Consider the following 27838-nt stretch of genomic DNA (forward strand, 5'->3'; position numbering starts at 1 on the left):
TGGTAAATATATTTTGATTCTCTATCAACCAATGATGCGGTACCATTAACATGGTTAAAGCTAAACCGAACCTATTTTCCCTTCAAACCAGCTCTTACTTTGCATGTTATTCCTTACCCTTCAACTTCATTTGTTACCCCTCACGATAGAAAATGTAGAGCATGTTTTCATTTATTCCAAGAGAACAAAAAGAAAACATAAGAGAAAACGCACAGTAAGTTTCATTCTATCCTTCTTCCATTGTAGTTCCTCAACTTTGAAAATGAACTTTCATGCCGTTCAACATATTGGAGTGAAAAGAAACCTTAAATGCCTTGTTTCAGTTCCCTTTAGTTTTTTTAAATCAAACCCTATTTTTCATCATATTGATATTGTGAGTTGACTTAATTTATGAAAATATAGGAAGAAAAAGATTCATTGATGAAGAATACCAAACCGAAGAGGTATAAAAGTGATAGAAAACGATGCTCTAAAAACCCTTCATCATCAACAAAAAATGAGAATGAATCAACTAAATTGGTAGGCATTAATTTTCTACTTGAAAATTTTGATTTTTAATTATTTTTAAATGAATCTGTTTGCTAAGAATTGATAATGTATTTGAATAGAATTTTTATAGAATTGAAATTCCAATTTTTCTCTATAAGGTTATAATCCAAGGTCCAAAGCAATATCCCAATAATAAATAAAAAAAAACCCAACTTAACTACTATCAAGTCCACTATTATCAGGTTTTAAGTTGTTTTGGTTTTGTTTGAATTTTTTTTTAATGACTTTATTTATTATGAATTGGTAATGCAATTGAATAGAATTTTCATGGAATTATTTGATCTAAATATTTTGAATTTTGATTTAAATATGTTAAATATTTGATGTTTAATTGATATCACTATTTTCTGTTATGTTTATTTTCTCAATCTTTTAGATATTCTAGTCAATGTGCAGCAAATAATCTAAAAACATTTTATTCAAGTAAAAAGGTACTCTGGATAAGACTGTGCAGCCAAAAAGGTTTCAGCAGCATGAAACAGTACAAGAAGGATGAAAATGGGGAGGAAAATAAAAGGGCCCTGAATAAGGAGGAAAAAGATCATCTAAGAAATATACCTAAAAAGAACCGGTTTGTAGAAGGTTGGAAATTCCTAGGTTTTTACTCCCCAGGGTCTCTGGGTTTGTTTTCTATCCTGGAAATGCACTACTTTCGCACCAAGTTCCCCATTTCCATCTTTCCCCTTTACCCATTTTAAGGGGGAAAAATATGTCATTCAAGGGAAAAGAATGTGTAACAAAATTTTCATTTTCCTCATCATCTGAACCCTCTGAAATCCAAGACAAAATATCTGCCTCAAGATTATCACAGCAAGTACTTCTCCACAACCGTCCGACCAAACTTCTCTTGAACATCTTTGGGAGTTTCAATCTGGAAAAATGCAAAGATAACAGTGGTTTGCAAAAAATTCTGGGCAACAAAAAGGAATCAGAAAAATTCAATCATACTAGTATATATGGGTTACTTACAGCATTGAGAGCCTTGAACAGAGCCTTAACTGTGTTATGGGGATTCCTTGAACCAATTACCTACAAGAGAGTTGAGATTAGAAACAAACTAGATATTAGCAACTACCCTTATAAGAAAGCTTCGACTGGCTGTCATAATACCTTGGATTTGACATTTTTGAAACCAGCTAAATTCAAAATGGTTTGGACAGTTCTGCCTGCTTTCATGCCTGTGGTAGTTTGTGCAGGCCAGAGATACACCTAAGATGATATAAAGGTTCAAGGTTATATTGAAACATTTGCAGGATAAAACATTTTTGCACATGAAGGAACGGAAAATTAGAAGAAAACAGTGAGATGATCCAAAACCTTGGTTTTCTTATATGTTGTCTGTACTGCATGAGCAATCGTATGCTCCTCATATCGTTCAACATAATGGAGATTTTGAAAGCATTTCTCATATGCCTGTTTGTTGTACAGCATTCAGTAAACAACAGAAAAAACATTATGCGAGTAAAATTACAAGTATTGAGTATCATGGAAGTGTATCCTTGTAAGAGAAGGAAAATTTAACAGCAATGAGAACCTGATTATTTGAGGGTTTGACATAATCAAATAATCAACCTTTCCATTACAGCAGCACATCAGAATTTCACGAGTGAAGACCAGAACTAAAATTTGAAAAGGGCACTAGAATGAGGAAGTATAAATATATTGATATGGAAACTTACAGAAATCTAAAAAGTGTGAGGCCTAAGGCCAATAAAACTATAAAAATAAAATAAAAAATGTAAAACAAGCGACCTTGCAAGGGCTAGATTTGAGAAGAAATACACGAAGATAATCCAGAGAGTTGAGAACCAGATACTTTTCATTGCCTCAGAAGCGATACAGCATTCAGACTATCAAAGAACTGGGGTAGGAAATAAGGAAGAATTAATAAAGAGGAGATGCAAGCCCTTGGAAACAGATAGTACCCCCATATTAATTTGAAAATATTGGAGAGAATTAAGACATGTTCATCTGAATTTATATTTTCTGTAAAACAAAGGAAGAAAAGAAAAGCAAATAACTGGAGAAACATACGAAAAATACAATTTCCAAGGAAAAAGAAAGATAGATACTTATCAAAAAAAAAAAGAAAAGGAAAGATAGATGTTTCAAAAATTTTAGAGGGATCAAAATTATAAGTAGCAGGGGACCCAAAGAGAGCGATTGAGAGAACACTGAGACACGTGTCCCATGTGACATGGAATGAACAGGAGCGGGTTGCCTATCCTGCTGTTAAAGTTTTCAGGCTTTGTAGAAAAGACGTAGGATTGAACCCACTTTTGTCAACATCACTAGGTGGGAGAAGAGTGGTCAGGAGAGGGATAACCCCATCGTATAGCTTACATATGAATCCTTGCCTTTGGATCAAAAGAGAAAACAAACAAAGAAAAAAAAAGCATGTGACTTGATCATAAAATCAGAAAATAGTCCCATGGGTCTTTTAAAAATGGGAAGAAAGGCGCCATATGAGAGTGTGTGTGTAAGGAAGATATGATTATATTTAGTCTCAGGATCAGGAAAACAGACTCACAGGTTTTAAAAAAGCAGAAGAAAGGAGCTATAAATGGGTATAAAGTTCCACCTATAATATGCAAACAATTAAGAAATGCTTTCCGGACAACCACATTTCTTCTTTCACTGAAGTGTACATAGTCCAAAACAGAAAATGGTTGAATCAGTTTGGGTACACAAATCCATCCAGAAAAGTCATGATATGTGGAATGTGATTTCACAACAAGAGTTGCCTAAAAATGACATTGGACTGATCTGTCCTGTTCCAGGAGTCCAGGGTGATTCTGCAGGAGATATTTTAAAACATTAAGAAAGGCACATCGCCCTCTGTTTCTACAGGCCACCAGATTGTGAAGGCGCAAAAAATTAAGGCGCTCTATTTATAAATTTACTAGGGCCTAGATGGACATTACCTATGGGCCTATTCAGATTATTAGTAATGAAGATCCTCCAATGCCACAGGTTTGGCCAGATCTCAAGATTCAGGCCATGATGATATGGAATTTCACATAATATATCATACATCATCATAAATATTACATACCATATATAAAATATTATGAACTATAAGTCATTATTTGGATCAAACTTTTAATAGGTTGAATTGACAAATAACTGACTCTGATACCATAGTTACTATCAAAGAAACCTGAATTTTCCACAGATTATACATTGAGATCACATGCTAAATCCACCTAAGGAGATAGTCTTGTATCATGATCTAACTGATTGATAGATATAGCAGAATGCATGAATGGTATGGCAAACAACAATACTAAAAGCTTATAAAATATACCTTCTGGAGGGCAATTGGAATTGCTGGGCCTTTTGCTTTTGCATAACCAACAACACCATGATAGTTCCCACAAGCTAATATAGCGGTGTACTTGACCACTTGCCCCCCCTGGAGCCAATAAAATACAAATAAAAGCTGTAAAACTTCAGTCTATGACAAAAGAGAAACTAAAGAAAAGCAGTAATACCTTTGTAACTTTACATGTTCGATTTACATCAATCAGCTTCACATCAAAGCCCTGCCATTATTAATAACAACGTGAGTTAATAATAATAATAATAAATAAATTTAAAACACAGAGACTGTCGCGTGCCATGTTGGTAAAGAAGTCGACTGGGGTGAAAACTACAGGCAAAATGTGAAGTAATAAAAACATGAATTCATCCAAGAAAATTGGAAAAAAAAAATCTTTTGGGATTATCCAACCACTTTGCATAATGTGCCTGCATAAGATACTAAAATTAGAGGAAAGGGAGTTCCAAAATAATATTTGTTCTTCCAGGAAGCAGAACATTCGCTTTCCCCATTAACTAAGAAAATTCATGGAACAGGGGCAGGCAGAATAAGGTGATTCTAGGGGTTTTTTTGGAGGTTCTTGACATTTTCTCCCAAGATAACACCGGGATACATACCTCCCTCTTTCTAAGAATAGCAATTTCTGAACCCAGTGCTCCTTCAAGATGTCAATGGTCTTAAGTCTTATAACAATAAGTCATGCAAATTCCAAGTCCTCCATATAACATCTGCATCCCAAAAAAGGGAAAAATACCGGTACAAAGTCTAAACTGTTGTACCAAATGAGAATAATAAGCCTGAACTCCCAAGCTATTTGAAGAGCCAAATCAATTTGTTTAGATAATCTAAAACTTTCAAGTCTGAATATACCATCACCCAATATATAAGGATTCACCCAAGTTTAATCTTGAACAAGAGAAAAGTCATTCTATGATTGAACAACTCCATGGCTGACAGTGATGTTTTTTTTTTTTTTGATAAGCAAGCACAATTCATTAAAGAGGCTAAAAAAACCCCAACGTATACAGGACGTATACCAGGCAACAAAGGCCAAAAACAAACAAAAAACCAAAAAACAAACCACCCCTCAACTGGAGGCAATCCACTCCAGGAAATCTAAAAGGGAATGCGGCTCCTCTTCCATATACAATTTAGCCCAACCCCAAATATTACAAACAAAAGAATATTTAAACCTCTGAATTGCTAAGAACCCCCCCCCCCCCCTAAAGGCTAATCTATTCCTTTCCTTCCAAACCATCCAAAAAATGAATAACGGAATGGAATTCCAGAATTTTTTCTTTTTTTTCCCCACAAAAGAACCCCCCCAACTATATAAAACCTCCTTTACAGTATTAGGGAACACCCACTTGACCCCAACTAAGCCCAACACTAAATCCCAAAGCTCTCTAGCCACTGTACAATGAATCCAGTGATGTTGTGACAGTGATGTTGTTCTAAAATGAATCCAGACTAAGTTCATAGAGTTCTCCAGCAACCATCAACCAGAATAGAAGCTTCATTATAAATCAAACCATGCAGTTTTACAGAAACAAACTGTAAATGACAATTGTTCTCCACACCTACAACAGAATGAAGTTTCTAACCCGTCAGATCAACTCTCTCCTGGCTATGAATCCGGTAATAAATTCCATCGCTACAACAAGCCTCAAGATCAACTATAGCCATATAGCCTTTAACTTTTGCCCCAGTATGCAATAACACATAATGATACCATATGCAAAAATGTCAGGAGGAGGAAGAAGCTCTCCTACAATGTAACCACTCCAAGTATAGCTAATAAGCTAATATTTGGATGAATATACTTTTAGCTTGCTCATCTTGTGGATTCTATTTAAGGATGTCATATATATATGCTGCATGTTATTCACTGGTCATGGTTTTCCATATCATCCCTCGTCTTTTTTCAATATCCATCAGTCAACAAAATCATGGAATTATATGAATCAGACCACAGGCAAAAATACAGGAAAAAGAACAACTATTTTTATAGACAAGTAAAATAAAATATTATAAACAAAGTGCTGAAAAAAAGGGGGCTCAACCCAGTACATGGGGAGTATCCAAAGCATGCCAAAGCCCGCAAAAAGGACAAAAAAGGAACCTGGATTGAGCCAGGCTCAACTATCAACAAAATCTAGTTTAGAAGTACAAGTTTCTCTAGAACCATTAGTCCATGCATGCAACTTCTAATAAAGAAGTTTTTCATGGCTAGTTCTAATTGCTCCACTTCCCCAAACATCTTTGTAGTTCTCTCTTTCCGAATTGTCCAATATAAACAAAGGAGAGCCATTTTCCAAATGCCTCTTACCCACAAAGCTATCATGAAATCCAAGCATTAAATCCTAGATTGTGTGGAGAAGAACCCAGGAAACTCCAAATAAAACAAAAATGAGGCTTCACAAGCTAAAAGCCTGCTCACAACGCAACCAAATGATCTTAGGAAATTCTTTACACTTGCAAAGGCAGCACTGATTGACCATCGTCCCAAATATGTTTCACCAACTGATCCATCATTATGACTTTTCCAATGTTACTTCCACAGAGACAGAACCACCTTAGAATTAACTAGAGTCCCAAATCTTTTTGGCAGGAAAGTTGTACTCCCAACCCATCAAAATCTTATAGTAGGATTTCACATTAAAAAGAAAGAAGGGAAGGGAAGAAGACAGACAAAAAAAAAAGAAAAAAAAAAGAGCTCTTTCTTTGAAGCATGCCAAATTAGTTTGTACCCTAGCAACCTCTCTTATTCACAATAAATGAACTCCTAAAACCACGCATCCAACTCCCTCCAGGATCATTCCTTGCCTTCCAACCCAAAAATTCTCAAGGTAGCTAGATCAAAGGGAGTCTCTCACCTTTGTATAAAGTGAGAGACTCTCATCGGGTCAGTTTATGGAAAACTACAAGAAAGGAGTGGGATCTCTTTAACAAAAGAGTGCCCTTTGCAATGGGTAATGGGAGCAAAGAGAAGTTCTGGAAAGATAGATGGTGTAGTGAGGAGCCTTTAAGTGAGATTTTCTCATCCTTGTTTGTGTTAACTGAATTGAAAAAGGCGTAGTAAGCATATTAATGGGAGCAAAAGGAGGAAGGCAGAGACTAAAACTTCTGTTTTGCAAGGAATATGAATGATTGGGAGTTGGATATCGTAGAGCGTTTCCTATTTAAATTCTAAGGACAATCAATGAACAATCAATGAATAGGGAGGAGGACGATAAAGTAGTTTGGAAGGGCAATAACTGACGAAGGTTCTTTGTATAAGCCCTTTATTGGAGTTAGATTGTACCCTTCTCATTAGGGATAATTTGGAACTCCTAGATTCCTTCTAAGGTGAGCTTTTTCACTTAGGAGGCTTGTTAGGGTAAGGTATTGACTTTGGACAAGTTCCAAGGAAGAGGTTGCTCATCAGTCAACAAGTGTGCTTGATGCAAAAAGGAGGAAATCCATTGATCATGTTCTTCTTCATTGTGATAAGGCTAGGATTTAATGGCAGTTGGCTTTTTCTTTATTCAGTATTCCTTGGGTTATTTCTGGTTAGGTTAGAGAGACTCTTCTAGGGTGGGATGACTCTTTTGTAGGTAGAAGGCAAAAGAAAGATTGGAGAGCCGCTCCCTTTTATATTTTTGAACTATTTGGAAGGAAAGAAACCGAAGATCGTTTGAAAATGAGAAGATGTCAAATCAATGAGTCAAAAGCATTTTCCTTAACAATCTATCTTTGGGGATTAAGGTGCACATAGATGGAGGCACTATGCCTCTAATTGATTTTATAGATTGGCTAGATTCTTATTGAGGGAGGGAGTAGTTTTTTGTTTCCTTTTTTCTTTTTTTTCTTTTTTTCTTTTTTTTTTTTGCCTCTTGGCACTCATTGTATACGTCTTGTGTACTCTTGTGTGTCAGTTGCACTTTTAAGTACATTCTTTTATTTATCAGAAAATAAAAATAAAAATAATTGGAGTTTCTCCACTCCAAACATCCAACCAGAAGAAAAATCAACTGGATGAACTTATTTAGCTATCATATTTAATGCTACAACCAACTGAAACTGGATTATTCTTATAGAAAGGGGAAAGCACAAGAATCAAATAACATCGAAAGTTCGAAATTACAAAAAGGCCATCAGAGATTAATCAATGCTTACATAACTAACACAGCAAAAGAAAGAAAGAAGCAATAGATTAGAATATCATATGGCCTCAATGGTTAAATACTGATTTTCTTTTATAAGTGACACTTAACTACAGCTATTTTTCTCAAATAGATATTTATCCCTATTTGGTAAGAACCACACAAAAGAAAGGACAAGATATAGCAGAATGATATGTAATTTTTTTTTTTTTTGATATCTAAGCAGAATGATATGTATACTTACTTTTCTATAAAGAGGTCTTCTTTTCTTCTCTGTCAAAGAGTTCCTCTCCTCTGCCAGATCTCGGATCTCCTCCTCTAGAAGTTTCCCCTTTTTACCAAATGTATGATCCAACTCCGCCAATTTCTCTTCAAGTTTCTTGTCAATGGCATTAAGCTTCTCTAACAATATATCATCTCTCTCTTTCATGTCATCAAACTCACCATCATCATCTTCATCCATCTCAGCCCCTTGAATCATTTGCTTCTCCTTCTCAAACCCAGCATGTTCCAGAAGATCAACATTGGGTCCCACTTGTTGATGCTGTATGTATCCGTAATTGGCAGGATTGTTAGGATCATAAGCTTCCTTCCACTCAATTAACCTTACTGCCCTATTAAGCTTCTGTTGAAGAATGAACTTATCCTTGCCTTCTGCTTCTTTAAGACGGTTCATCAATTCACCAATAACCCTGTATTCTGGGCGGAGCTGGAGATGTTTTTGCTCAAACTTGTCGATTCTAGTCATCCACTTGAAAGCATCATCAAGTGTCTCTGTCAGGAAATGAGGGGTAAAAGTATACATATTTCATCAATGGAATGTTGATAACAAAAAAATGCACTCATCTCAACTGCAATACAACTCATAAGACAAATTAAAAAAAAAATAATAATAAGGCAAGAAACTTATTTTTTCTTCCTTTTTTTGTGTTTTCACTATAAAATGGGAATATAACATTTCCAAGAAAATGGTATACCACCACATATAATACTTACAGATACAAATAAACACAGCCTGAAATTGTGAGATGTTACCCTCATAAATCCTTATTATGAAAATTCCTTTGCTATAACATCAGTCAATGCATTAGCCTTTTGAAAACATAGTACCGACTAAAGTCATCAAGATACATACAATGAAGACCAACTTAAGAAAACACAAAAACACTAGCCTGAACATTGTTAAAAACATCAATGACTATCTATAAATCACCCTCAACTTCAACATTTCTAATGCCAATTTATTTGAATAAAAAACCATTATGAAAAGTCATGCATTGCACCACTAAATCAGAAGCATTGCCAAGAAAAGGTGGTTCCCATGAATCCACATCCATTGTTCATTTATTGATAAATTTGTCATCAGGTATCTTCCCGCTTTAGTTTCTGTGCATTTTGATTCAGTTATTTGACAACATATGAACAAAGCATTTTTCCCAGGTTTCAGGTTACATATGTTAATAGGTTCTGACCATCATGAAGGATGTATGCAGTTATTGAATCAAAACTAGAGAGTTTCTACATTTCCTTCAAACTGAAGTCCTTCTGCCTTTGTTAGTTACCTCTGAACTTTGTCATAATCAAGCTGAGGAGACTAATTGTGAAATGCTATTCTTTCCTGGATTTGAGTTAGTAAAGACACAACCTAGTTCACTTGTTTCTAATGATCACAAAAACATGTAATAGATGAGTCTCTGAACTGGAATCTTCGTTTCTCTATGTCAGAAATTCTGCTGCATCTTACCATTTCCGTTACCATAGCTATCAGCAAACTGCTCAGCGGGAAATTATTGCTCTTCAAGGTTTTACACTGGTATCAACATACTGCATATACTTCATAGTTTTTAAAGTTTTGAAACAAAAGTCAAACGATTTAGTCGTATTAAATCATTAGCTATTTGATAAAGAGATAAGATTTTGAGCATCTGAATAAAGAAAAAACTCTTTAACAACTCTTTGTATGGTTGCAGAGAAAAAGACGGAAAACAGAAAGACACAAACTTCACAAAATATTTCAAAAATTAGAAGATTACCGGCCTCAGCGAAGTTATTGAGTAGCTCCCCATGCCTCTTGAACTTCTTCTCAAACACCTCCGCGCGCTTCTTGACGGCCTCGGTGGTGAACCTCTCGTCATCCTCGTCGCTGTCGGAATCGGTACGCTCTTCGTACATGTTGAGATCGCCGCTACTCTTCAGCTTCTCCTTCTCAAGCTTCTCGATCAATGGGCCAACGCCCATGTAGTCCTCTTCGTCTTCATCCTCAATCTCCTTCACATCGAGGCCCGCTCTTTTCCTCTGCTCTTTCTCCCTCTGCTTTTCGCGCTCTACTTCAGCGAGAAGCTCTTGCACTGTTCGAGCCGATGAGAAGAATCGACTGGTTCCAGGAAACGGAAAATGGGGTGTTTGGGCGGTAGGAAAGTGAGGGAAAGTGGAGAGTGGTTTGATAGGGGGTTTCTTGAAGATGATTTTACTAAAAATGAGACGAGAGATTGAAGATGCTGCGGCTTGTGATTTGATCGCCATTGTTACGGAATCATTGAAGAAAAGCCAGCACGCAGTGAGGATCGTAGAGATGAAAGAGTAGGGTTGATTCACTGAGGAAATGGGCGACAGAAGTAATGGGCCGATCTCCGGCCGAGAACTGGCGGCCCAAGGTAGCCCAAAAAGTCTTGGGTCTATCGCCCAAATGGGCTTCAGCGGATTGACTTTTGCTGGGCCTCTGTTTCTTCTTATAAAAAGAAAGAGAGAATTCTCTCTAGTAGGGTGTATATTACGATTTTGTAAAACTATTTCATTTATAAAAAATTAATTATTAGTTCAGGGTCACATTGTAAAACTATTTATTTTAATGACAATTAATTTTAATTAATTTTCATATATTTATGGTATGGGCTAGATCATATTAATTTGACTTGTCTCCCCTGGCGTTTCTATGATATTTTGTCTTGCACTTTTAATAGGGGAAAAATAAAATTTTTTAGCATTACATATGTTGCAAACTTCTTTTAACCATATAGTCGTGTTTTAAGTCGTAAAAACTTATTAGTCTCTAAACAGACAATATCTATATGGAAGGAAATGAGTTTATGAATGACATCAAAACCGTGATAGACACGGTTTAATCATGTCATGGTTTCTAACATTATATAAGTAACAAGTTTCTTATAATTATATAGAGACGCATTTTAAAACCGCGGTGGGATTCTTTTAATCATATTGAAGACTTTTAAAGTCACAAAGGCCTAGTTTCACAACTTCTTTTATAAGGCTGCAATGAGCCATTGGACCAAGAATGACTAATATTAAATCTTGGTATCAAGTATGATATGAAGTTATCATGTCATGATATTGGCCTGATAGCAGTGGCTCCATCATTTGAAAACAAAACAAAAACAAAATGAGTTGGAATCTGTCCGCCAATAAATTTTTTGTCCAATTGGTTGTGTTTTTGCGAGGCCAGCTAGAGAGAGTACAAAGGCAAGATGCAACATGTCAGTTGGGATTCCCTTTCAAGGACAAAGCTGGGTCCATCCGCTAACATTTTTCAGTATGAATATATGGAGTTGTGCTTCCACTATTGCAGATGAGGATGGAAATAACCCAAGTAGGAGATAATGGAAACACAAGCTAAATCATGGGGCCATGAGATAGGGCTGAAATGTGACCCCCCAAGCAAAACAAGACGTTAATTGAAACAAGCTGAATCTCATGAAATCCTTCTCCAATCTTCTTCTCTCACAAATACACTGACATTCTTATCAAATAAAGGGCATGAAACAGAGTATCTTATTTATGTACTACTTCATAAGTCTCAGACAAATTCTCATGATTGAAGGATGCAATGCACAACATGTACATGGAGGAAGCAGCATCCCTCCCTCTCCTCTTTTATTACAAAGTATAGCTGTTGACTCCCTTTACATAAAAACCAGCATGTACGAAGGATCAAGCTTGAAGTTCAACAAATGTGATGGCATTTACAGTAAAACTTTTTCGACTCATGGTTGCATGATATGGAATGGGCTTGTATACAATTACAGCTTACCCGTTATATAACTTATAACCCAAATAAAGCAAAAGACAAAAGAGCAATGAACGAGGCAGCCAAAGCAATTGTGCAAATGGGCTTCAGAATTAGCGCTTGCGTTTCTAACTTTCTGGTACTGGAGCCAACAGTTTCTGAAACAAGAGAAGGAAATGGATGTGAATCTCAGTTTCCTCATTGATATAAACAATTTGGGGAAAGGGTATATAGAATTACCTCAGAAAACCGCAAATGCCCTTTATGCGCATTAGAAGTTTTGACAATTGTTTCCCACTTGGGATCAGGGGATGATGTCTTGGAAGCTTGGTTTCTGGGGCTAGTCCAAGTGGCAAAATGTGATTGGGAGTTCCTTGATGATGCAGAAGGCAATGTACGCGAGAGCCAAGACTCGGAGGGAGATTTTGGTAAAGGTGGAGGAAGAGGAAGTTCTGAGTGGCTATCATGAAATTTTTCTAGACTATCTGCTTCTGAAGGCCGATGGTTTTCATCATCCAGATTCCTATTGTCAAGCACTTCTGGGCTATCCAAGGTCATGGAATCCAGAATAGGATCTGAGCTACTGAATCCTTTCCTCTGGTCCATCTGGACTTCCTGATCTGATTTGACACAGGAAAACAGTAGATTAGAACCCATAGAGTCCAAAATTTTTGGCTGTGACTTGCCTTCTTCATCTGCAATGCTTAAGTGCTTGATATCTTGAAGAGAAGACTCCATTGAAGGGGTACTAGATTTTCCAAGAATCTCAAAATCACTCCTGGTGTCACTCAGCCCCTTCATATCTGAACGGCTGGAATTAGAATTCCGAGGTTCTACAATATGTACAGAATCTATGTACAGAGTTTTCTCAACTGTAGGGCTTTCCAAACCTGATTCCCGTTGAGGGCTACTAGCCAATAATTCCCGGAAGATTTTTTGGCCCTGTTGATGTGAACCAAAGCCATCAACCCCCAAGCTCATAGGTGCTTCATGAATGCCATGAAATCCTTTTTCTTCATTAAAGTGGGATAGCAGTGAGTCACTCCGGTAGGGCAACATGCCACCTCCCTGCAAACGCATGTACAGGGATGACCCATCTGGTTTCTGAGAATCACTCTTGTAATTAGTTTTACTGCTTTCATTTTCTTCCTTTCTCTTAAGTTCCTGCAGCTTACTTCTTTGGAGTCCACCTGATTTTTTCTCATTAACGACATTTCTAGAGTGCTGTAGAGATTTAGGTTGTTTTTCAGAAAAAGAATTATTAAAAAAACACTAATCATCAGTAAAGAACTTCAGTAGATGACAACTATGCTATTGACAGAAAGGAAAAGATAGTGTACCTTATTTTCAGTTAGAGTACTAGCATCACTATATGAGAATCTAGCTCTTGTAGCACGGAGAGAGGAGGCAGGTACCCGGGCCTGAACTCCCATTCTTAGTACTGGATTCATAAGGCAGAAGGAATTCTTCAAGCCAAACCGAGGAAATAACCCACAAACTTTGGCAGACAAAAGTTCAGTTTCAACATAGTTATCTTCATCTTCACTCTCTTCTCTACCTTTATCTTGAGCATAATGTGATGAAACATTTAGCCTATATTGATAAAGTGGAGGCCGCCTATCCCCGCTTACTACATTTTTTACCTGTCTTGGTTGTGCCTGTGCCACAGGTTGCCTCTGTGCCACAGGTTGCCTCCTAGAGGCATATGGAGGGGTTTCTGAAGCCATTGCCTTGGCCGCTGGCAAGAATCGACCCATCATGAAATCCCGGGTCTGTGGATCTGTTGAAAATGTTCCAGAGGGCTTGACATCTGGACCATCCAATCCACTCAAACCACTTACACTACAGTTCAAGAAGAAAGATTCAGACCGGGAAAGTGTATCCAGTGCATCTAAATAGGCTACATCACCATCCTCTGAACCAGAACTCCCTTTATCCTCAACTCCCTCTTTAAAGTTCTCAAGTTTAGTAACATTTTCATCCAAAGAAGAAACATTTCGAGAGTTAGAAAGGATATTTGCTGTTTGGGTCCCAGCAACAATTGGATCCTTAGAAACTTTATCAGGAGGTCGCTGTTTAGTATTCAAAATCCTACCAGGTGGAAGCTTTGGGGTGGTGGGAGGGATCTGTGGTTTGCTTTCATCCTTGGGTCTTCCTGGAGTCTGCTCCCATATAAAAGGAACAGCTCCAGGATTCCTCACTGGACCTGATTTCAACTCTGATTTGTAGGTAGGAAGAGGAAGTATATTGGAAAGGGAACTATCATTCTTCCTTTTGCTCTCAACTTCTGTGGAAGCCACTGTTGATGAGAATCTCCGAACAGATAAAAGTGGTTGATTAAAATTCAATTGCTTGTCTTCCATCGGATTATTCAACAGCATTAACTAACTTGTTCCTGCAAAACATCAATTCAAACTGAAACCAACTGGGCATATCGAGAAAAGACAAAGTGATACCCAAAGCCATAATCTACAGAATGTTACAAATTACAGTTCTATGCTATTGCCGACACCCAGAAAATGTAGAATCTGAAAAAATTGAATCATGTTTAAAAAAAATTCCCAAGGCACTCTAAAAACCCAACTTTTCAACTAAAATTAGGATTAATATGAAAGATATAACCAAAAAATGCTGCCCATTTATTCAAGACCACAATAAATTGATCTAAACATGGCATGAATGAGAAAATCCTGAGTCTGATTCACATATGGAATGAGGTGAAGAAAACATCACAAGGTTTATAGTCTAAGATTACTTTGAATTTCTTTTCAATCTCGTATTGGAAAACCAAGTTTTTATTGAGCAAAGAAGTGTTATGATGTCCTACAAAAATTGAATAAATACCTTGAGATATACAGAAGATTCTAAAAGAATCAATTGAGGTTCCAACGATTTTTCCTGGTACTCATTTCACATGGGTGGCACCGTTTTAATTTCATACTTTCATGGTGATTTGGATGCTGAACAGAATTTGACTGGCTCTATCCTTACTTTGCATAACTAGTGAAGGTAAAACCACTCCGGATGGGAACATTAAAGAAAATCGGAGAGATTACCACAAAAGGAGTTCAAGAAACAATTTTAAATCTCCTTGAAGTGATACATTCACCACTTCATCATCACAATTTTAAATTTCATTGTGGTGAATTTCTCCTTTCAAATGCCATCCAAAAGTAGAATGGAACCATTCAATTTCCATGGAAGATCCAAATTCCAAACAAAACCCGCAATAAACTACCTTACCCATTTCACTTTAGTAGTCCCGTTCCATCTTAATCTACCAATCAGTATCCAAATCCAATCAATCCCCCCTTCATTCAGTTCCAGTCTTGATTCCAAATTTTCTCTACCGTATAAATAATTTGGAATTATGAAATGGAATGTGCTAAGAATGCATCCTATTTCAAAAAATGTCACTGCAATCATGCGATTGAACCCAAAAAAATGATCAAATGGGCAACAATACAGAATAAAAAGGAAGTAACAATGTCTCCGGAAAATGTCTGAATTGTGGGATTTAAGACTGAATTTATTTCGGGGTAATTTCTTTCCCCGACAACAAAATCAATTCAAATCTGACTGAAGAGACATCATAAACTTCCCCCAGTCTTCCTGAACCAACTTAGAAACTTAAATTGAAAAAGAAAGAAGAAAAGAAAAACCACTCCAGCCACAAGGTGGAAATCTTAAATTGTTCACTGAATTGAAAAATAAAAATAAAATAAACAAAATAAAATCCTCTGCTCAACCAGACCCTTTCTCTGACTACAATCTCATCAATCCAAGTAGGAAAAAAAATTATCAGTGACAGCTTAAAACCCAGATTGGGCATGGAAGCTAGAATTTAACTTTAAAAAACCCCAAGAACACTCCAACCGAACTCCATTTTCCCCAATTTCTACCAGAAATGGACAGACAAGAAGACCAGATTGACCCAAAAAGAAAACAAAAAAGAAAAAGAAAAAGAAAAAGAAAAATCACCCAAATCTTCATCGAAACGCGGCCTAGATACCCAGATGGCAATCTTCATCCACATTTTCTCCACCAAATCAACAGTTCAATAGATCAAACAGTAAGCTTGAAAATACGAAACAACACCCCAGCAAACACATCCAATCAAATTCCCAAAAAAAAAACCCAGAAAAAGCAAAAAAAGAAATAGAGAGAGTAAGACACAGTACCTCAGCAAACCGATCTGTTGCTTCAGAGAGAGATGAAATAACAGCGGCAAAAGCATACAAAGGGAGATAGAATAAAGGACAGATAGAGCGAAGTAAGAATAAACCACTTTGTACGCTTGTGCTATTGTGCTTACTTGAGAGCCGAGTTCACCTCAGCCGTCGTTAATGAAAAAAAAAATGATTTTGATTTTCAAAACCATATTTTAACGTTTGGGATTCGTTTCCTCATCACTGGTTTTGGAGGAAAGAAAAGAGTGGAAAGTGGATTTTTCAAGTCTAAAAAGCACTGTTCTTTTACGTTTGTTTGTTTGTGCTAATTTTGAAATCATATGAGTTGGGTGATAAGTATTGAGTAGTGATGACTTTGTTTTGGATCATGTGAAAACATTTATAAACTAAAGGGAGGAGCCAATATATTATAATGGATTAATAATTGAAGTAAGAAGCTTGTGAAAAGTAGGAAGTCAGAGCAATCAACCAGGCAATTCAATTATTGGGACTTGGGTCATGTAGCCTTTACACTTCCCATTAAGTCTAATCACTTCATTTACTTCCTTGCCCTTCTTTTATATCTTCTATAAAAGAATCAATAAGTATCGATCAATTTGGAAGATCAGTCATAATCATAAATCATAAATATATGTACAAAAGTTTCCTTATTTAAGGAGAAAATGAGTTTCCACCCACTTCATCCAAAAATAACTTAAGTTTCGTAGTCACCTATCCATCAAAATGTTGTTAGGGTAAATTCACGATATTCCAACAAACATCATAATTTTTCTATATTTCATTTGTGTAAAACTAAATAGACAATATCAACTAGCATCAATAAATAAATAAACTCATACAGCAGGAAAATAAATCAGATATCAAAATTTTAACACGGGAAACCCTCAATGTGAAAGGAAAAACCATAAGATCTAGTCCAATTCAAACTTTCACTATCAACAATATAATGGGTTACACATGTTTTTTCTATAATAATCTATAAGGGTTATAAAATACATCAATAGCACATATAACATTGGATTATACAATATCTTTTGGCAAAAACAAAGAAAATTGGAGAAAATATGTAAAAAAAACGTCGTTTTTGTTCATGGACAGTAACATCGGTTTCTGAGCTCAAAATATGATTTCCACCATTTAGATTGTAACTACTTGAATTTCAAACATCTCCTCCAAATTTCAACTCGATCGAACCACAAATGAAACGAGATTGGGCTTTTGATGAAATATGGGCAGATGCATTTTTCCTTTGTGTTTTTTTTTTTTTTTCCTTTATTTTTCCAGATCTCTCTTTGTTTTATAATACTTTGATAAAAAAAATATATAAAATTCTAATTATGTTTAGATGGGTACTTGAAATTTGTATTTTATAAACTTGAGTTTATATTTTATAATTTTTTTATATAAATTTATGAAAACACATTTTTCATTTTTTTCATATTCAATTTGCCCTTTTATTATTTTGTGTTTTACCTTTTTATTTTTTATTTTTTTATACATGATATTGGTTGCGATTTCATCCAATGCTTTTAATACTTTGGTCGAGATATAAAATGAATTAGAAATATGATATTTAAAAGCTTAACACATGGTTTGATAATTATTTTTAAAAATAGTTATACAAAATTGTTCTTAACAACTATTTTTTATAACTGTTTTTTTTATAAAATAAAAGTTTGTTTAGAATTTGAAATGTTAAATTTATTTTTAAAATGATTTTTATATCTAATTATTTATTTTTAATTATTCTATATATTTGTATAACTATTTTTTAAAATAACACCAAGATAACAAGTGAAAACAATTGAGAACAACTCAAAAATATTCTCTAAAAATACCTTGTTTTTCATTCTTAAAAAAATAAAACAAAAAAATAATTTTTAATTATCAAACATATTTCTTTGTTTTTTTTAAATAACACTAGAATAACAAGAGAAAACAATTAAAAAAATGTTATTTAAAAACATATTATTTTTTTATTAAAAATAAAAAACATAAAACAGTTTTATAGTTGTTAAATATATTTTATTTGTTCTAAATAACATAAATCTATTATTGAAAACTGTTGTCCAATAAATCTTAAATTTTTTTTATCTAAAAATATAATAAATATATTATATTTTTTAATTGATTAAGTAAATCCATCATTGATTTTTTTTTTCTCTAACCATTGGTGGATATTATGAGTTTTATGGAATTTGAAATCATATTAAAATATTAATATATCATCATCTTCTTCCACGCAGATAATAGATATTCTCTGCCCTCAAACCAAAGACACCTTCACTGTTTTAAAATTTATATATATATAAATATATATGTGAGGTGAGATGTCACATATGTCTTATATTAAAGTAGAATAATTTTCAAATAAAATCAATATATTAGAATTTTCCAATTCTATAAAATTGTGTATTATAATATTATGTGTCTTTTCCATCCAAAAACCTTAAAAGTACACTTTTTTAGACAAGTGCTTCTTGGAGAAGATAAACCAGCTGGAGCTTGGTGGCATTAGCTCCAATATTTGTCCATGATAGTTAGTCACGGAGTCACAAATCACTAGGAATTTAGATTCTAGATAAAAGTTAAATTAATTTTTTAAAAATTTTATTTCCTTGTGTCAATATAAAACACTTTAAAAAATTAATTTAAAACAAACAATGGCAAGACAAAATAAATAAATAAATAGAAAAAAAAAGAGAAAAAAATAAAAATAATATAGACACAACAAAAACAAAGTGAAAAAGATTCTCAATGTGACATTTTAATTTAATACTTGTGTAAATATATTGATATCCGACCTTTAATGTAAATATACTCAATTAGAGATGATAATGAGATGAGTTTGAAATTAGTCGTCTTTATCCTAACTTCATCATAGTTATTCAAAATAATTTCTCATACCCACTCTGTCCATCTCTTTTTATTTTTTAAAATTATTTTTAATTTTTTAAATTATATTAAAATAAACATATTTTGTAAATAATTAGAATATTGTGATCTTTTATAACTTATTTTATTCAAAAGTATTATTATTATTATTATCATATTAAAATAAAAAAAATAAAACTTAAATTTTATATATAATGAAATTTAATCTTAACCCATTTATTTAATTTTAAACTTATCTCATTAGAAGGTGAGAAAGGATGAATATCCAAAAAAAACCCATCTTATTGTCATCCTTATATTTAACTATTATTGGTTTTAAATTTTATCAATTAACATTATTATAAATTTATTTTTTAAAACTATTTAAGTGAAAATATTTTAAATACGATTATTTAACGATTCAATTTAATGGGACATTTATGTAATTCAACAAACTAAAAATTGAATAAATAATAAATTAATGAAGGTCAAATCGGAATGCGTTGGAAAGGGGAAGTAATTATTAAGGAGGAGGATGTCAGAATCAGGACTTTGATGGGATGATGGGAAAGAACAAATACCATTTTTAAGAGGCCAGTTAAGAATCATTTAATAATTAATCTTAAAGTAGTTTCAGAGAAGGTACACTGCAGGAATTTTATGAGGTGGAGGGCCCTTTTCATTTATTTTAATTAATAAAATCCTAATTCCTTCCAATTGCATCCGAGCTTTTTGACACCTGGGATCCACGTGGGAGCCAGCCTTGTACACCGGTTGTGGGCCTTGTGGCAGGTCTTGTGCTGGACCGTGCATGTATGCCTGCACAAACGCGGTTTTCCTTTCACGTGCTCAATAGTGTCCAATACTTTTGGCTCAACAAATTCGAAAAAGAAATAAAGATTTTATTGCTTTTTATTCATGAAAAATATTAAGAAAATCTAATATACTTAATATTAATTAAACTTTATATATTTTAAACTATGTAATTTTTATATTAAAAAATTAATTTAAATGAGTTTGAATTAGTAAATCAAAATATTTTATGAATTTTAAATTTATTTTATTTCTTGTTTCGGCTTTTTTTATCATATCCCAACTTAGGTCTTTCTTAAGAGATTCTTCTTCATTAATCTATAAGAAAAAAAGGTTAGGGAAGGAAATGACTACTTAGACCAACCCTTCTCCAACAATCAAATCAACCATATTTTTGAGAGAGAGGATTTCCTCTCTCCCAAATAGAGAGTGATTGTTTTCTTGACTTGTTTTAGGTACTAGTTTCCCTTTATATATATATATATAGTTTTTTGAGGTGGAGTTCTTACATTTTTAAGAGAGTCAATTACAAGTATACTAATAGGAGGTCACCAATTATTGGTCGTTTTATTATTGATATAAGGTTGTTTGATATGGGGGTCAAGTTTCATTCCAATAGGGACGAACCATTGTTACCATAGTGAGAAACTTCTCATCAAGGTAATTATGATGGTGGCTAATTCATATGTATTATGTTGTGATATGACGAGGCCTATGGTAATGATGTGGTAGGCATCGACATATCTAGATTGTGCATCATCATATACATTTTTCTAGATGTTTCATGTGTTAGTGGGTCATTTTGCCTTTATATTTTCTCTCATTTTTTAAGGCATTTTTTAAAAATAACTATGTAGGAAAATGCAAGTCGTAACGACATGTTTTTTTTAGGCAAATGACATTTCGTCTTCCAAAAGCATCATTAATAAGTCAATAGTCATAAGTACTTTATAAAAGTCCTTCTCATTTTTCTACGATTTTACTTTTTGAAATAATTTTTTTTATATATATATATTCTTCTCCTTTCTAGTCTTTTTGCTTAAGGTAAATGGAAAATCTAAAGGCTATCAAGGAGCACTATAGTATCTTATTCTCTATGAAAATTCATTCTTTCCTCTAGAACAATGAGGCTCAACCTCTCAAGCTAGGAAATGGTATGTTCCTATTAAGCATTTGAAGATTAGTTTTTATCTTCCTTTATAGTCACTTCTACAACATTTCTTTTCTTTTATAAGGTATCTTTACATCATTTCAATCCTAATACTATGAGTATTTTGATAGTGATAGTTGCCATGAACCACACCCTGACTATAATATTATTTGTGCTCCTTATATTAGGTGAAGCATCATGGTATTGATACATGGTATGAGTTCTCCAAACAATAAGTCAATGATTATGGTTTTTATAATTTAAGACTCTAGGAAAAAGTGAGAAGACCAAGGCTTCATTCTAGTTGGTAAAGAATAGGTAGGTTAAATGTGTCAAACAACATTCCTCTAATGCTCTTTACAAAGAGTGGAGTAGGTATATTGGCCCTTCATTTTATTATAGATTGTTTATGTTTTCCATTTAAGGTTTCAATAGTAATTTATGCTTTGTGCATAATCTAGTGGATACTAGGTGACCTATTTGGCATGGGAGTGATATCGTAGAGTGGTTAGTGTGATGAACATTGGGGCTTCTTATTACACAACTATTTTTAGAGTTGTTTGGTTTGACTAAGTTAACTTGTTGCCATATTCTTAGGATCATGTGGCAACAAGCTGACTTAGTTAAACCAAGTGTGGTGCACTGTTATGAGATATTAATACCCCTATTCCAAATCTATAGGAAGTGTTAAACATTCCTGTGTTTGCTTCAAGGAAGAGGTTGTTTGCAAGCGAGAGCAAATCACAACCTAAAATGAAATCTAAGGAAGGGCTTGTTAGGATAGAACCCTTGAAAATACGACATGATATAACAGAATATAGTCTTATTGATAAATTTATTTATTATGATTTTGGTTCATTTTTTCTATCCTTATTTGCACTAATTATTAACCAAAAATTTACACTTATATCACTTGCATTGTGCATGATTTGGGTGCATTAAGAATTGTACAGAAGATCTAAGTTGTATGTTCTTTGTAAGATCATAAGTAGTTCACCTTGCTTTTAAGGGTTTTATCCCAACAATTTCATTTGATCATTTTCATATAAAATGCTATTATGGAATTATTTACATCAAGTTGTCTTATTCCCCAAATTTGAGAAAATGAAATTGTTAAACCACTCTTATGGCACTAGTTTGACTATTGGACTAAATGTGTTAGAAAAATCAAACTCAAATGCCTCATAGTAGCTTTTTGCTACTAATCTGGCTTTATAACCAAATTTTAGGTTTTCTTCTTCTATAAAGCATCAAATTCTTTATAGCAACTTTCCAATTTGTATTATGTAATGCTTCACTCCTTGTAGTTGGTTTCGTAAGACTAAGATTAGTTGTAGATTTTAGGCTTGAAGGGTTCAACTTTAGATCAAATGATCATGGGATGAGAGTTCAAAAGAGCGACATACTACTTCCACACACCACCTATGATGACACTGCTATGGAACCGCCACATTGAAACACAATACATGTGATTAAACTATAGTCATCATTAGATCACAACAAGAATTATTCCTACATAAGGGACAATTTTTGCTCAAAAAATACAACCACTTTGGCAATATGCAACCCAACATAGAGGACAACCCTCGCATTAACCACATAATGGCCATTACCCTCACATTAATCACATAACAATCAAAATCTTAAAAATCATTTCATAATCATTGCATAACAATCAGTGCCTAAAAAATGGATATAACATAAATCATTTAAGGCAATGCATACTTGATGTTTTCCTTATTTGTCTTCTCATAATTGATAAGAAAAAACCAAATTTAAAAATAAGTCTAAGTTTCAAAACAAGATATACACAAACAATTTTGTCTTATATGTGTTGTCCTTTATTTTACTTTACAACTAATTTAATTGTGACTTTGTGAGAAAAGAGTCCGCATATATCGACTTATCCCTTTTTGACTTTTCAACCTCTTTGATCCATAGAAGGAAAGTAAAGCCTAGTTCGATTTGCCCAAAGTAAAACAAAACTTATGGATTAACTTAAAAATAAAAAATAAAAAATAAATCAATTTTTTTTATTTAAAATATTTACAACCCATAAACTAAATTGAATTTAGTTTTTTCTTAAAACAACCCAAGAAAATTTAAAATTTTGATGGACCAACTTTATTCAGTTTGGTTCCATTTGATTTTTTTATTTTTTTTTATTTTGATGGATAGACATACAGGTATTTTTTTTCCCACCGATAATTATAAGCTCCTTTTGAGAAAACATTCTCTAGACTATCATCATTTTCCCCTGGGAAATTTCTAAATAAAGAAATGGAGAACTCTTTCTCTTTGCATAATAACCTAGGATATGGTTACTAACCAAAATATGCTAAATTAATCAATCATCTAAGTGTGATTATTAAATTGAACTTATTTAATTGAATTACACAAGTTAGTCTTTCAAGAATGATTATTAAATTAAACTTATTGAAATTAATTATTGAAATCAACTCCACAATAAGTCACATCCCAAGTAATTAAATCAAGTAAAAATTTAAAGTAAATAGGAAATTAATTATGGACCGAAGATAAGTAACTTAGAAAAGAATTCCATACAAGTCCTTTTCTTTTTATATTATTAATCTCAATTGTCAACCTAAATAATAAAAAAAAGTGTAATAAAAGAGATTAGCGTCTTAAGTCATTTTTAAAATTTCAATTATTTGTATTCAATATTAAATTTCAAGAGTGTTTCTACTATATATATATATATCATTGAATTAATTGTAATAAAATTTGAAGCCTAAATTATTATTATTATTATCTATAAATAATTGAATTATAATTAATAAAATTGGTATTTGATAGGTTGAAATGGTTTTTGGTAAATTTTAGAATGGTAATTCTTATTGTTCAACATTTTCTTTTCTTTTCTTTTTCATTTTTTTTTATAAATAAAGGTAAAAATATGCAACATAGTTGAAAATTTTACTAGTATGACATAGAGGAAAATTGATAGAAGGCGGCAAAGTAATTTATAGAGATTTTAGGATAATTATTCTTTTCTTATTTTGTGAGTTTAACTTTTAAACTTTCAAGTGTAATTTTATTTTTTTTACTTGTACCATTAAGAAAAATTTTATGTTTGAAAGAGATAGTTATAATTTCTCACTAAAATATGAAAATAATCCACTGTTCAACTTAATAATGGAGGTCTATGATTGTGTTTAGAATCTAAAAATATGATTCTCCATATTATTATTATTACATAGGTCACTTGCATGATAAACTTTACAAAAAGAGAAGGCAAAGCTCAAAAATTGTGGGGTAGCTAGGTCCATAACTTTATGAATTATTTCTTGGTTCATGGCTTTTGGATTAATTTTAGAAATGTGTACTTTAATTTTTTTTTGATTGAGAAAGATACCCCAATCTTCATGTGGTATGTCACTACTCAATAAAGTAAGGTATTGTCAAGTGCTTAGACTAATTAACATATCTCTAGTTGGTAGTAAGTAGCATGCATCTAATTTTATTCAAACTTTTGTTTTCTTCTATCAAAAAGGGCTAGGTTGAGTTTTGCACTGTATTTTGATGGTTTAGTTTAACCATGTTGATATTTTAACTTTGTAAAATTCACATTGACTAATCATGATGTTTCATATGTTTCGTATATGTTAAGAGAACTCCATTAGGACATGCTCAATCATAAAATGCCACATGTCTTGATACATAGTGGTACATGCTCAAGATCACTCTTCACTAACATTATATGTAATGCATCTCACCATTGACCTCTAATACGTGGATGAACTAATGTTTCTTCCTATATGACTCCTATATCATAGTGTTTCAATTATTTTGTAAAATTCACAAAGACTAATCATGATGTGTCATGTGTCTAATATATGTTAAGTGAGCTCCATTAGGAAATGTCAATCATAAAATCCCACATTCCTAATACATAGTGCATGGTACATGCTCAAGATCACTCTTCACTGACACTATATATAACGTATCTCACCATTAACCTCCAATACATGGATAGATTAATGTCTTTTTCCTATATAACTGCTATGTCATAGTGTTGCATCATATAAACATGATGCCTAACTCCAAACATATTCTTGGGTTACCTAGATACCCATAGCACATTTATGCTTGCCTATGATGGATGTCGTCAGGGTGTCTCTTACCATACCTAGTGGTAAAGGTGCTACTATATGCACCTAAGAGAATTGATTGTTTCATTTTTTTTATTATAAGAAAATGCATCATTTAGAATCCTTATGGCCATATGATCTCCTACAATCACCTCAAAGATGTTCCATTTGACATAACACCTTGATGCTAATATGCCTGCTGGAGTTAGGAGCAAGGTTTAAAGGGGGTCCAAAATGGACTTAGAATATCTCAATGATGGAATTTACCTTCCCACCATCAGGTGCTCTAGGATTGGTTTAAAGGTCTTGGTTTGGTAGCTAGAGTTAAAGAATCCATAAGGTAAGATTTGTTAGAATAAAGCTCCTAAAAGGATGACATGATGTAGCAATTTTGAAATTCATTATTCATTTAATGATATTCAAGGTTCACTTTTATCTATCCTTATTCCATGTATTATACTCTATGAACATTTTGGTTTAACATTTATTGCATAGTACATGACTTGGGTGCATTAGGAGTTGAACAAAAGATCTAAGTTATAGGTTTCTTACAAGTAATGATATGGTCATAATTGGTTCATAAACTTAGGCAATCCATTTGAGATTGTAGTGCACTACCTCTTAATTAGAAGGATAATTAGTCTTAACTATCAGGATAGGGTTCCTACGGTGAGTACATTAGTGTGTATGGTTACATATTTGATAATATAATGAGTCATGACATAAAATTATTAAGTAGTCATAACTTCACAAGTTGAGATACTATATTGTCTTTTATCTTTGAGAGAAAATTAAGCTTGTGAAGAACTTAGTAGTGGCTTTGACCTACAGATGAGATCATAAGATGAACACATATTCTTTATAGATTGGGTCATTATTAATGGAAAATGATAATAATAGATATTCTCAATAGATGTACCATGATATCTCATAGACTTTGAGACAATGTGTCCCTTCAAGTGACCATAATGACATGTGATCATGAAATTTGTGGACTCGTAGTAATTCCTTTAGTGGAATTTGACTTATGCTCTTAATGAGTTAGAGTATGTCATTTGATCACATAATATGAGAATTTGTAACTTAAGAATAGTAAAGATAGTCTTGAAAGACTAATAGTTTTTACCTTGTTTGCCTATGGATGACAAATTCGTGGGAAAATTGTATACAATGAATAGTAGGTCACAAACTTGAGCATACAGTGTCTCATTGTAATATACATAGAGTATTAGAGTGTAGTTAATTCTCTATAGTGAGATGTTGAGTCAACTTCAGAATTAGATTTCAAAGGAGCTAGTATTGTCCTATGGATCCTAGTGATCCCCGCTCAAATTCATATTCTTTGATGATATGGTTTATGAAGGTTGGATAGGTCTTTAGTTCACTTATGCGCATAAAGGTGTTTTGGTAATTACATAAGATTACACAGGGTAAGTGAACAATATCTCTAGACAGAGCTAATTGATTAATTAGAACCCTATTGGATTAATTAATAAATTAGCAACCTTTTTAGGATAGATTGAGTGACCTAAATTAATGGTAGGCTCAACTCACTTAAGCCAATAAGAAGCCTATAAATACCCCTTTAGTTATGGTTTCTAAGTCTTGTCATTCTCTCTCTACAGTTTATAAAGAGAACTCTAGCCTCAAACCCTAAGATTTGTATTATCTTAGTGTCTATACTTAAGAAGGAGACATCTAGTGAAAGATCCTTATGTTTATGAGATCTGTCACAACTTTGGAGTATTCTACACCGACAGGATGCGATTCAAGAATACCCAAATCGAAGATATGATACTAATATTTAATTCTATGATATGATTCGAGAATATCCAGATCGAATATATGATACTAATCTCTAATTCTATGATATGAGTTTGGTTTTGAAAGCATTTTTTTTTTTTTTTTTTTTGCGATGGTCCTAGAGAAGCCTAGATCATGATTTCATGCACCGTACCTTAACAATCCAGGGCTAAGGAATGGAGTAATCCAGGATTTTTCTGCAAAATTAACATACATCAAACTTGTCTTAGCTAGAATGAGAAGTAAAGAGATCTTTATTTGTTTATAAGACATGTCATTTCTAAAAACTTCTACATAATCACTGATCGATTAACATGAGTTACTATTTTAGAGTACTAGTAAAGCCTTCATTTCCTATCAAACAAAATAAGAAAGATTTTTCATCTTTTCTTAGGTTCTTTCATTGATTTCACTTCTAGTATTTTCTTTAACCATGTTCACCTTTCACTATGCTCCATTCTCCCTTCACACTATTAACACGTCGTCCCATGCGGCTAGCCTACTACAAATAAGAACCTTATAAAACATTTTGGAAACTTCACTATGGAAGTAGGACATTGTGATGGTGATGCAAAGAAGGTAGTGTTAAGGTTGATGACAAGGCTTTTTTTGAATCTCATGCACCACTCCACTTTACCAAATTGAGAATCTTATAAAAATAAGAACCTACTTTGAGCATTTAATCAATATGAGATGCTTATAACTTTGGTTTAAATTTTCACTTCTCTAACACAAACTAGAAGTAGATTCTTGTTCACATTAAATATCATCCACCATATCCTATAAAGGTGGACTTTTTACCATATTAGCCTTTACATATTTTTTTTAAGCAACATAAAGCTTATGGATGTCTAAGGCA

General features: G+C 33.4%; 2 protein-coding genes across 3 annotated transcripts; both read right to left on the reverse strand.

Moving 5' to 3' along the window:
* Positions 1-940: 940 nt before the first annotated feature.
* On the reverse strand, positions 941-10740 carry LOC100267778 (uncharacterized). The gene is made up of 8 exons (XM_002276733.5): positions 10050-10740; positions 8261-8790; positions 4044-4094; positions 3857-3964; positions 1867-1962; positions 1660-1758; positions 1519-1578; positions 941-1420 (listed from the first exon to the last, which is right to left on the reverse strand). The coding sequence occupies exons 1-8, from the start codon at positions 10537-10539 to the stop codon at positions 1355-1357; spliced, it is 1500 nt and encodes a 499-aa protein (XP_002276769.1). The 5' UTR covers positions 10540-10740; the 3' UTR covers positions 941-1354.
* A 1039-nt stretch (positions 10741-11779) lies between these two features.
* LOC100245463 (uncharacterized) lies at positions 11780-16688 on the reverse strand. 2 transcript variants are annotated; one of them, XM_002276714.5, is made up of 4 exons: positions 16219-16688; positions 13378-14432; positions 12278-13261; positions 11780-12195 (listed from the first exon to the last, which is right to left on the reverse strand). In XM_002276714.5, exons 2-4 carry the CDS (start codon positions 14416-14418, stop codon positions 12166-12168), a joined length of 2055 nt encoding a protein of 684 aa, XP_002276750.3. In that variant the 5' UTR covers positions 14419-14432; positions 16219-16688; the 3' UTR covers positions 11780-12165. The 2 variants fall into 2 exon arrangements, with proteins under 2 accessions (XP_002276750.3, XP_010657045.1); XM_010658743.3 differs by lacking the exon at positions 16219-16688 and adding an exon at positions 16019-16209.
* Between the last annotated feature and the right edge of the window lie 11150 nt (positions 16689-27838).

Source organism: Vitis vinifera, chromosome 12 (genome assembly GCF_030704535.1).
Source record: "Vitis vinifera cultivar Pinot Noir 40024 chromosome 12, ASM3070453v1".
In the NCBI taxonomy this organism is placed as follows: domain Eukaryota; kingdom Viridiplantae; phylum Streptophyta; class Magnoliopsida; order Vitales; family Vitaceae; genus Vitis; species Vitis vinifera.